General features: G+C 37.8%; 1 protein-coding gene across 17 annotated transcripts in view; it reads left to right on the top strand.

Moving 5' to 3' along the window:
- BBX (BBX high mobility group box domain containing) overlaps positions 1 to 12,093 on the top strand; it is a 292,190-nt gene that overhangs the window by 261,914 nt on the left and 18,183 nt on the right. For 15 of the 17 annotated variants that reach the window (XM_067034712.1, XM_059065491.2, XM_067034701.1 and 12 more), the window contains 2 exons: positions 8,554 to 8,643; positions 10,003 to 10,062. In XM_067034712.1, coding sequence (XP_066890813.1) covers positions 8,554 to 8,643; positions 10,003 to 10,062 — 150 coding nt within the window. The remainder of the gene's footprint in view (positions 1 to 8,553; positions 8,644 to 10,002; positions 10,063 to 12,093) is intronic. The other 2 variants (XM_067034713.1, XM_067034714.1) reach the window with 1 other exon arrangement.

Raw genomic sequence — 12,093 nt, 5'->3', positions numbered from 1 at the left:
TGGGGGGGATGCCTTTTCAGTGGTCTCAACACCTGGGACCACCGTTACATTTGTGGGGCAGGGGCTAGGGTTCTAAATATCCAAACCCACTCAGTACATTCAAGTACAATGAAGAATTGTCCTACCCTAAATGACAATATTGCTCCCAGTGAGAAACTCGTCTTCTGATTTTACTTTAGGTCTAAAGGTTGATAGGCAGGTATACCTCTAGTTTTCCATACAGATGTGAAAGACTTCATTTGGTAGCTCTCCTATAAGGGTAGTGAATGGAGAGATGAAGAACTAGTGTGGCCAAGGTTTTGTTGTTTCCAGGATCGAATTCTGAGCAGGATTTGGTAGATTTCTCATAATTACCCTGTAAAAGAGGCTACCTGTTGCTTGCTTTATGGCAAATCAGATTAATTCTTTTGTGTGTGTGTATTTTAGTTGGATAGATGGATAGATGATGACATATATCTTTACATAAATCTTGCCAAAATCTAGCAGTCATGGATAATGATCAAAGATAAATGTTAATGAGGATATATAATTTCATGGATTTGGGGAAGTCTATAAGGTATATATCTAGGGAAAAATTATGTCTGAAGAAACCTAAACCTTTTTCCCTCAAGACCTAAAACCCCCGTTGTACACTGAAACAGCTGAGGATACCTGTATCTCAGGATGAATCTGAAAGGTTGAAAAAAATTCTCCCTTCATGATTAAAGGCAGGGAAGAATGTAAAAGTGATTTTAGAATTAGCTTGGTTTTCTGCTGTGGTTAATAAAAACAAGTCTAATGAATAAAGAACTAAAAAAGAAACGTTGCATCACCAAGTTTGCTCATCAGGGAAAATAAAATAGGGTTGTTCTGAGATCTCCCAAGATAGGTAGGAAAGAAATAAAGCAGCTTGTTGACAGGTAGGTAGCTAGCTGAGCACTGTAATAGACTGCCAAATGAAATGACAGTCCTTGTGCCCCAGAGATATTTAGGAATAGGTAAAGTAGTCCATGAGCCCAAAGATGCCAGGTATCGTCAGCACCATAATTCTTGGATTTAAAGTTGCTGATAAATACCTGACAATCTAATAAAATGGAACTTAACTGATTGCTATGCAGGATATATTCTCTTCCTCCACTCCTTGCAGTTGGAGACATTCATTTTAGAGCTCTGAAGTTGGCCGAATTATCTTTCAGGGACAGTAACAATAGATTTATCTTTATAAAGCTATAAAACCCTGAAGTTAGGATGTATTTTCATGAGACCTTCTCTTGGGTCTTGATTGTCTATGTTTTTCCTCTCCCAGCTGAGATTAACAGTATTTCTTTTGCTATGAAATAGCTTTTTGGAGTTTTGGATTATACTTTACACAATATCACCTTAACTCTTCCATTATGCCTCTCAAGCCACAGAGTCCCTGGTTCTTATACAGTATATCAGTAATTACATAGGTAGGAGGTCTGTCAAGGCTTTAGGTTTTGCTCTGCATTCCGACTTGTGGAGCAAAATGCGATTAAAATAAAGCAGAAATTAAATAATATATTCTCTATTTAGCAAACTAAAGAAATAGTATTTGTGGCTGATTGTAATTTGGCATTAGCAGCGCCAGTGTACTATCCTACAAGTTATTAATGAAATTATCATACCAGCTGTGCTGTAATTGCCTGATCTTTAGAGGATAGAGGAGATTGTTTTCTTAGAGTCTAGACCCTTTGCATCTTTACATAATGAATCGTTCAAAGCAAACATTGTGAGTGAGATCATTAGTTCTTTAGTAAAGGAGCGAGTGTTCATAGGAAACCACATTTTTTCTCCAACAGTTTGCCATTTGTCTGTATTTTATTTTCTCCTATATTTGTTATTCAACACTTATTACATTTTTCCCTGCCTTACACTAGGTACTTTTTTAGCTCCTCCAGGTTATATGTATAGAATGTTTATGAAATGTAATTTCTAGAGGAAAATGATTATGTATGCATTTATATAGTTACATATCTCAAAATCATAGCACCTGCTTGGGCTTACAATTCTGTTTTTCCAGGGGTCTTCATATTTATATCTGTATTTCTAAGTAGTCTTCCCCTTTTCCATCTTTCCCTCCACTATCTGCCCTGTCCCTTATGTCTATGTAATAGGTCTTGTCAGAAACTTTACAATAAAAAGGGATGAAAATAATTGTCACCTTCCTCCAACGAGGCTCAGCCTACATTATAGTAGGCTTAGTATATAGATGATTTAGAAATAGAATTTCCCTTTGCTTCAAAGAACAAATTATCCAGGAAATTATGATCCATCTAACTCACAATGCAGGTCAGCTGAAGCAGCCCATTCCTATAGTGTTTTCTGCTTTCTCTCCCACATATATATTCAAATGAAAGCTTTGAATTATAAATCTAAATTTAATTGTAACTTCTTGAGAGGTTTGTTTTGACACATTATTTTAAGTGTTTATTTACTCTTAATGTATGAAGCACTTTTTATAAAAGTTTCAGAAGTCGGAGTGCTCTGTAAAATAGTAATTTTCAAGTAAAGTAGGGTCATGGAGAAAAAGTTAATTGAGTTCAATTTAGAGTGTTTAAATTATGCCTGAGCTTGACCCTTGACTTAATTTCTCCTCCCTCATCTCTTTATCTTTTCACACTGTTTTTTAGCCCATTAACAAACATACTGTTGGTCTTTCTCATTTTTTTTCCAATTCACACATACACTGCAAGATTGAAATTTCAAATGGTTAAGGATTTGAGATTCTTAAAAATCACAGTGAAATAAAAGAAGCAGGTTTACAAAATCAAAGATTGAGGACAGAAACCCCAATTTGGGATTGAGCCAACCTGAGGATACTTTCTGTGCTGAAGAGCTGAAACGTGATGAAAGCCAGGCCATCCTTTCCTATCAGGAAGTGATAGCTTCCAGGTTGGGCAGAACTCTGTTTTTCGCCCTGTAACTGTTTGAGAGTCTTCACTGCCACCAGACATTTTCTTGAACATGGTGACAGCACATTTGCATGTATAAAAGGTATACCTAGTATAATCCTAGTTTTTTTTTTAAACAAGGCATGTATATCTAGCGCACTAAGGTGACCCTTGCCCCTCAGTGAATCCTAACTTGATTGTGGCTGGTTTACTTAAACTTACTCCAATCCACAGATTCATATGCCCAGCAGCTGGGAGCACTTTGGTATAAATTATTTTTTTAATATATTTATTTATTTTATTTATTTATTTCTGACTGCATTGGGTCTTTGTTGCTGCATGTGGGCTTTCTCTAGTTGCAGTGAACAGGGGCTACTCTTCGTTACGGTGCATGGGCTTCTCATTGTGGTGGCTTCTTTTGCTGCGGAGCCCGGGCTCTAGAGCACAGGCTCAGTAGTTGTGGCGCACGGGCTTTGTTGCTCCCCGGCATGTGGAATCTTCCCCGACCAGAGCTCAAACTCGTGTCCTCTGCATTGGCAGGCAGATTCTTAACCACTAGGCTACCAGGGAAGCTCTGCTATAAATTATTGCAAAGGAATTTGTTGTTTCACTGGTCATTCATCACTTATGTGTTCATTACAGAAATGACAGCCTAGTCTTAGAATAAACCGTCTTCCCTTTTTATAGCTTAAAAACATGAAACTATAGAAACTGGGCATTAAGCCACCACCATTCTAGTTATGCCGAACGCTTATTTCCTATAATAGTTCTCCAGAGCAAGGTTCACTTAATTCACCTTACTTGCTGACCTTGAAAAGTTTTCATACCATGCTAATACTGAAATGGCTCCTATGTCACTACACTTCTCAGCCAAAACGTGTCCATTTTTCAGCAAACCATGAACAACATTAATGTTTTGGAAAAGTTATTGTTAATGTCTCTATGGCACTCCTCTTACCCTCTCAGATTGTGGTTTGTCTTTGCTATTTTCTACCCAGCTGTGAAGTTGGGGTGCCAAAGAGATTGATACCTTCAAAACACAGGTCATCCAGCCCAAAAATGTGAGTGGAGTCCTAAGCTAGTTTATATGCCAGCAACAGGAGATTTTATCATAAGGAAGTGGAAGCTGATACAAACAATCTTTCACGAAATTTGGTAGGAAGATGAGGAGATGAGATGGCATGGAAACGTGAGACAGTGTTTTAGTGAATGACAGCTGCCAGTTCTTTGCTTTCTGAATGATTCCTTCTAAAACTCTTTTCTCTGCTTCTGACTTCCTACCTTCTTTTCCCTCCATGGACATTTCTATATTAATAGAATAAACTATGGAAAAAATAGTTGTAATATGTGCTATTTATTACAAACTTTGACTTTATTTTCCTTGAACTAAATATCAAATATATGTACCATACTGGTGGGCAGGAATCAAACTGTTCACTTCTTGACTCTAAAATTTCTGCTTTTCAGTGAATACCATCATATCTTATCTATTACTCCTTCAAGTTTGTCACTTTCTTTTTTAACTGAACTTGTCATTTGCTTAGATTTGTTTTCTAGTTATAGTTTGGGAGCAAAGGAGGTTTAAAAATACAAGTTTACAGGAGCTCTTCTATGTACTAAACCACCCTGGATGTTCTTTTTTTATGTTAAAATTGGCAAGCTCTATATTTAGTTTTGTCCTTAAATTATACTTTTTAGATTTGTCTGAGTATGGTTTGGTCTGAAAATATGTATTCTATTCTTCTTTCTTAACCCATTCCATACATCAAATCAGTTTGCTTCTGTGAACCACTTCCTTATCCCATTGTCCTCATACACAGTGATGAACACACAAATCATTCTCCCTGTGAGGCAATAGCTTATTATTACTAAATTATTTTCCTATGGGTGATCCTTATGGTCCTCAGAAGTCTCAGAATTGTTTTTCTGCTTTCTTCTTCTTCTGTTTTCTGTGATTACCCATGTATCTGTCATTCATGTGCACTGGCCTGCAGTTTCCTGGATTGTATAAAATACATATGAATAATTGCAAATGGACTATAGAGAATACCTATAATATTAGTGTAGATTGTATACATGATATATTTTCTTTGTATTTGTTAAATTTATTTTCTTTCCCTTTTTGCTCACTGCCCCCCACCCCCAAAAAAGAACAAATAAGAAGTGTTCTGTTTCCATTTCAGATCACCACCACCCAATTCAGAAGTATTTGCTATTGATTATTTAGAAGGATGACTTGGTGTAGTCATCAAAAAACACTTGTACACCTTTATGTTATCAGTAATAACAGCAAAAACTGTCATTTCTTGAGCTCTTTATTGATGCCATCAGTGTTTTAAGAGCTTTATTTATTTGTGCATGCAACAGTATTGTTGAGAACCAGTCATGTGTTAAGCACCACTCTAGGCATGTAGAATATATCTGTGAATGAACACAAAGAACCCTGCTGCCAAGGAGGTTACATTTTAGTGGGACTACCAGAAATAAACAAGCCTAAACAATAAGAAAAGTATATAATGTATCAGAAGGTGAGCAATGATATGGAAAAAAGAATAGTTTTGATAGAAGTTTTGATAGTTTTGATAGAAGGCCAGATATCAACAAAGAAGGAGAAGACTTGAACACTATACAACAGCTAGACCTAACAGATATATATAGAATGCTCCACCCAACAATAGCATCATATAAATTTTTCTCAGGTGGACATGGAACAGTCTCCAGAATACACAGTATGCTGGGATATTTAACAAAACAGTAGATTTAAAAGGATTGAAATAATTCAAATTATGTTTTCTGACCACAATGGAATGAAATTAAAAATGAACAGCAGGGGGCTTCCCTGGTGGCGCAGTGGTTGAGAATCCGCCTGCCGATGCAGGGGTCACGGGTTCGTGCCCTGGTCCGGGAAGATCCCACATGCCGCGGAGCAACTAAGCCCGTGAGCCATGGCCGCTAGGCCTGCGCGTCCGGAGCCTGTGCTCTGCAATGGGAGAGGCCACAGCAGTGAGAGGCCCGCATACCGCAAAAAAAAAAAAAAAAAAAAAAAAAAAAAAATGAACAGCAGGAAAAAATTTAGAAAACTCAAAAATATGTGGAAATTAAACAACACACTCTAAATAACCAGTAAGTCAAAGAAGAAATCAATAGGGAAATATGAAAATACTTTAAGATGAATAAAATGAAAACATAGCATACTAAAATTTGTAGGATACAGCCAAAGCATTGCTTAGAGGGGAATTTATAGGTATAAATGCATATATTAAGGAAGAAGAAAGATCTCAAATCAATAACATAACCTGTCTTGAGACACTGTTAGAAGAACAAACTAAACCTAAAGGAAGTAGAAGAAAAGAAATAATTAGAGAGGAGATTAATGAAATAAAATTAATTAAAGAATAGGAAAACAATAGAGAAAATCATTAAAACCAAAAGCTAATTATTTGAAAGAACAACAAATTTGATAAATATTTAGCTAGACTGACCAAGGAAAAAAGAAGACTCAAATCATTAGAATCAGAAATGAAATAGGGGCCATTACTACCGACCTTACAAAACTGGAAAGGATTATAAAGGAATACTATGAACAGTTATATGCCAGTAAATTAGATAACCTACATGAAACAGACAATTACTAGAAAGACACAAACTACCAAAACTGACTTAAGAAGAAGTAGACAATCTGAATAGACCTATAGCTAGTGTAAAGATTGAATTTAGTAATCGAAAAAGTACCAGACCCAGATGGCTTCACCACTGAATTCTTCCAAACACTTAAAGAATTAATACCAGTTTTTCATAAGCTTGTCCATAATATTGGAAGAGGAGGGAACACTTCCCAACTCATTCTATGAGGCCAGTATTATACTAATGTCAAAACTAGACAAACACATCCCAAAAAAGAAAAATTGCAGACCACATCTCTAACAGAAATGGACACAGAAATCCTTAACAAAATACCAACAAACTGAATTGATATAAGAATTATATACCGTGACCAATTGGTATTTTACCCCAGGAATGCAGGGTTGGTTTAACATCCAAAAATCAGTTGATGTAATTTACCATATCAGTAAAACAACAACAAAGAAAAATCCACAGGATTATCTCAATAGATGTAGAAAATGTAGAAAAAGCATTTGACAATATTCAACACCTTTTCATGATTCACACCCAACAAACTCAGAAATAAAAGGGAACTTATTAATAAACCTGATAAAAGACACCAAAAAGAAAAAAAAGAAACCTCGCAACTAGCATTATGCCTAATGTTGAAAGATTTGTTGCTTTCCCCCTAAGATAGGGAATAAAGACAAGGATGTTCACTCTCACCGTTTCTATCCAACATTATAGTGGAGGTTCTAGCCAGGGCAGTCTGGGATAGGGAGAATACAGATATTGGGAGGGGTGATAGCTAAAGAATATGGGATTTATTTTTGAGGTGGTAAAAATGTTCTAAAATTGATGGTGGCTGCAAATATGTGTGAATATAAAAACCATTTTGTTGTATACTTTAGATAGGAGCACAGATAGTTTGCCTCTGGCAGGAAGGCAGGTCATGTGGATGCAGACACTGGCAGGTGGGTAGATGCAGCAGGAGCAGCTTATAGAGCTTCTATTTTTATTTATTTTTTATTATTTTTGGGTTTTTTTTTTTTTTTTTTTTTTTTTTTTTTTGCGGTACGCCGGCCTCTCAATGTTGTGGCCTCTCCGGTTGCGGAGCACAGGCTCCGGACGCGCAGGCTCAGCGGCCATGGCTCACGGGCCCAGCCGCTCCGCGGCATTTGGGATCTTCCTGGACCAGGGCACGAACCCGCGTCCCCTGCATTGTCAGGCGGACTCTCAACCACTGCGCCACCAGGGAAGCCCAGAGCTTCTAATTTTTAAATTCTCCCTTCAGCCCTGTGACTTGGGCACTATTATTATCCCCATTTACACACGAGGAAACAGAAGTTATGGAAAATGTCAGTTTCACATAGGAATATCAGCAAAGTGTAGAAAGCAACCTGCTTTTTGGAGGTCAGTGCTGTTGTTGGCATTTCTGATGGGTGACTGAAAAATCCCAATTCTCTTTTCTTTATGTGAAAAAACAGATACAGTCTGAGATTTCTCCCCACTTCCCTCCCCCGACAACCCTCCAAAAAAAAGTTTTGGCAAATATTTTTCTACTTTTAAATCGTTTTTTTCCTCCTAGAATATCCTCAGAATAGGCTAGAAAGCTGTCGGGCCAACCTGGAAGTTGTCCTCAAACTGCTGTCCTTGTGAAAATCAGTTTTTTAGAGATGAAATGCCAGTGCCATCCTTTCCTTCATGGTATTTAGGAATCTAAAGTAAAATCTTTTCTTTATTACAGACTACATCTACTCTGCTGTCACTGGTTGTGGTCTGTCTCTAGTCACAAAATCTGAAGTTTCTGCTGAGGGAGTCCCAGCCCTAGTGGAGACTTCTGTCCAATATATTTCTAAGGAAAATCTCACTGGTTTTTTAGTAAGTCTAGGGAAGGGCACTAAGCACAAGTTAGATGAGAAAAGATGCAAGATGACATTTCTTGTGAATCAGTTTGCTTATTCCACAAGCTGGGGGAGGGTGTAATTGTTTAGAAACACAGTATTTTTTTATGAAACATTGTGAATTTTAAATATATTTATATTAATATTGTCTGTAGGTCCTTTCCAGTCTCAGAAAAAGAACTTATTCCACAAAATTGTCAGCAAATATAAGCACAAAAAGGAGAAGCCTAATGTTCCGGAAAAAGGTATTGGTGCCTTCCATCCTCCATTAAGATTTCTTGGCCACGTCCATTGTGAATTCATCTTTGAGTGATGCTTCACTGCACCGCCTTTGCCTCTACCTCCCCTTTGCTTGCTTCAATGTCATCCGCTCCTGACGCAGGCACATTCATTGTTTCTAGATTCTGCAGCTAATTGCAAAGAGAGATCTTCTTCACTTGGATTCCTACTGAAATCCCATGTTTGTCTCTATTTTCAGAGTTCCATATGAATCCTAAAATTGCTTCTTTTTATTTGTATTTGGTGCATTTTCTAATTTAGTCTTCTTGAGCTCTTCTCCACTTATTTTCTTTGACTATTGTTTTTTTTTTCATGTTTGGCAGCCTTCATAGCAGGACCACATTTTCCTGCCTCCTGAAATCTTAACCAGTTTCGTATTTGTATGAAAGTCCCACAGTTGCTATACTTTCTCTGACACTTGAGGATTCTTGTCCAGGAGGATTCCACTCCTACATCGTAACCTATCTCTCTTCTTTTTTTCTACTTATATACTTTGTCAGACTCTTCCCACCTCCTTCAGTCACATAACTGTTATTTCCAGAGGGCACTAGAAATATACGCACTCTACCCTCCCTTTACTCTGAGCATCTGTCTCGTTGTTATGATCTGGATAGGCCCTTGAACCTCCTCAGGGCTCATCTGAAGATTTGTCTCTTCTCACAGGTCAGGCTCCTATTCTTCTTTCACACAGAAGATAAATCCCATCTAATTCAATATAGCCACGTGTCCTGGAAGTCAGGCTTTCTCTAGCGTCTCCTGCATGTTAGTGTCATGACTGCCATGAGCCTGATGCCCGTTTGCATCCTACTTGCATGGCCAGATGTGGAGCCTTTCGTGTTTCTGGATTGAGGCTTTAAATGCAGCTGTCTTCCATGTGTAGACATACGTGCCTCTGTGTTCCTGCGTGTAACCTTTTACTTAATTTGGGTTTTATTTTCACCTCCACGTTAGCCTCTTAGTTTTGTTTTGTATGTTAATATTTATTCTCTGCTTCCAGTGAAGAAAGATCACTCTTTAGGTAAAATGTCAGCTTTTATTCTTACCTTTTAAACAATCTTCAGGTTATCTTGATTAAAGTCATAGAAATTATCCAACAACATATTTTTAAAAAGGCAAATTTGTTTACTTTTAATGCATTTCCTATATGGCCTAATTATTTTAGTTGGCAAATGCAGTTTTGAGACTTAAGTAGTTGAAGTAAAATTCTGCTTCATTTGTGTGATAATGCTTTTTATTGAAGTGGTTTTGTGTATTGTCTTATTTTTATAGTGTATGTGTCTATACTAGGGGTAGAGTTTCACTTTCCTTTTCTGTTGTTTTTTTAGGAAGTGGGGATAAATGGTCAAACAAGCAACTCTTCTTGGATGCCATTCACCCTACAGAAGGTAAAAGAAGCAAGATTCATTGTATCATTTCAGGTAGTCTGTGCTGGAAATGGCATAAGTTTTGTAGGTTTAAACTGGCATAATTTTTTTTTTTTTTTTTTGGCGGTACGCAGGCCTCTCACTGTTGTGGCCTCTCCCGTTGCGGAGCACAGGCTCCGGACGCGCAGGCTCAGCGGCCATGGCTCACGGACCCAGCCGCTCCGCGGCATGTGGGATCTCCCCGGACCGGGGCACGAACCCGTGTCCCCTGCATCGGCAGGCAGACTCTCAACCACTGCGCCACCAGGGAAGCCCCATAAACTGGCATAATTTATATAGGTTTAACCAAGGGCATTAGACCTGAGTGTTCATAATTGGGTTATTTTTCATTTTCAAATCAAAACTGATAGATTTTTGATCCTACTAAGGGTCAGGCTGTGTGTCCTGTGGAGTTTAATTTGTGAAAAGGGGACTTGTAAGCTTTGAACCACAATAACCAGAAATTAGAGGTTTTCATAACTGAAAATATTCAGTATTGCAGCTCACATTGCAGGCAGGTGCTCATGGGGAGTCAGATAGGGCAGCACGGGGCTCTCCCAGTTGGCTGGACGTGGGTGCCCTACAGACATGATTCCTGACCTGAACTTCCTTCCTAGCCCACCTCCCACTTCCTCTAACTGTGATCACATGGAATGTCCCTGAGGCTTATGGTAGCCAAAGAAAAGTCCCATATTGACTGGTATGATGGTATAGGTACAGATTTTATTTCAAAATTTCCCACAGTCGTATTTATTTGTGACTTTAATTCTTCTTAAATATTGAACTCTTAGGTGAATGCTGATTTCGTGGTGGTAAGGAGCCATCCTTCCATTCTTCGCACTGATGCTCTCTTTTCCATTCAGATATTTTAGAAGAGCTGAACATTTCTGTAGTGCTTAATGAGGAGTCACTTCATTTGAAAACTAGAAGGGACCTTAGTGATCATCGTTTGATTTATTACCCCTTTGATTTACTTATGGGGAACTTGATGAACAAGTCCATTCTCTTGATTTCCAAATGTACTCTCATTTCTTTGTTAAAAGGAGAAAAAAATTAAAATGCACATGTGGCCTCAGTCATTCATAAAAAAAATACTCATGTTTTCAAGATATTTGTGAAAAAATTCAAATTTGAGTTCATTATAAACCTGAACTTCTGTTGTTTGGTAGGCACAGTTCACATGAGCTGCATGTCTGCTTTTGTGTCGTTTTGCTTTTATAGAAAATGCCAGAAGTACATCTCTTTTCTGACTTGTTACTTCACGTTTACAACCTCTGTGGAGTATCATTTCTGCACTTTGCTGGCAAAACAAAATATGAATTGTTGTGCTGCTCTCAGCATTAAATCCTAACAACCCCCAATTGACATGCATTCACACTTGTGTATTTTAAAAATAAATGTAAGGCACTGATAACCTATCAGAGGAATCTAAAAGAGGCATTTAAGAGAATGTTACTCTTTTCTTAAAATGATACTGTTCTAAATATTTTGGTTTTAAACAATGAAAACCCTACTGCATGTAAAAGGAGGTATCATAGCATGTGCCAGGGTGGTACAAAGAGCGAAGTAAGTAGGAATTAGGGGACCTGGGTGCTAGTCTCAGATCTGCCACTAATAAGCGGTTTTCAATAGGACAGACCATTTAACCTTACTAGGATTCACTGTCCACATTTGTACTGTGTTGTAAGATATGTGCGTTTAGGGGTGGAGTGAATGAGAAGGCATAGTAATACATGAACTATACATTTCATTTCCCTTCTAACACCTGATGATTTTATTACTGTGATATCTTGAGTGGGTGGTGTGCTACTAAAAATACCATATTCTGAAGCCCTAATTTTCTGCCCTTTGGAGGGCAGAAAAGCAAATCAATTTTGAGTCTTCTAGGCAGTCCGAAGGGTTTAGATGGAAATATTTATTACCGTTGACATTTAATTATATTTACTATTAATGTATATGCAACAAAACTGTGGAGAACATGCACTGAAAATTGCATGTCCTTTAGTGTAGAAT

This window comes from Kogia breviceps, chromosome 5, assembly GCF_026419965.1.
Source record: "Kogia breviceps isolate mKogBre1 chromosome 5, mKogBre1 haplotype 1, whole genome shotgun sequence".
In the NCBI taxonomy this organism is placed as follows: domain Eukaryota; kingdom Metazoa; phylum Chordata; class Mammalia; order Artiodactyla; family Physeteridae; genus Kogia; species Kogia breviceps.
This window is presented reverse-complemented; position numbering and strand designations above follow the sequence as displayed.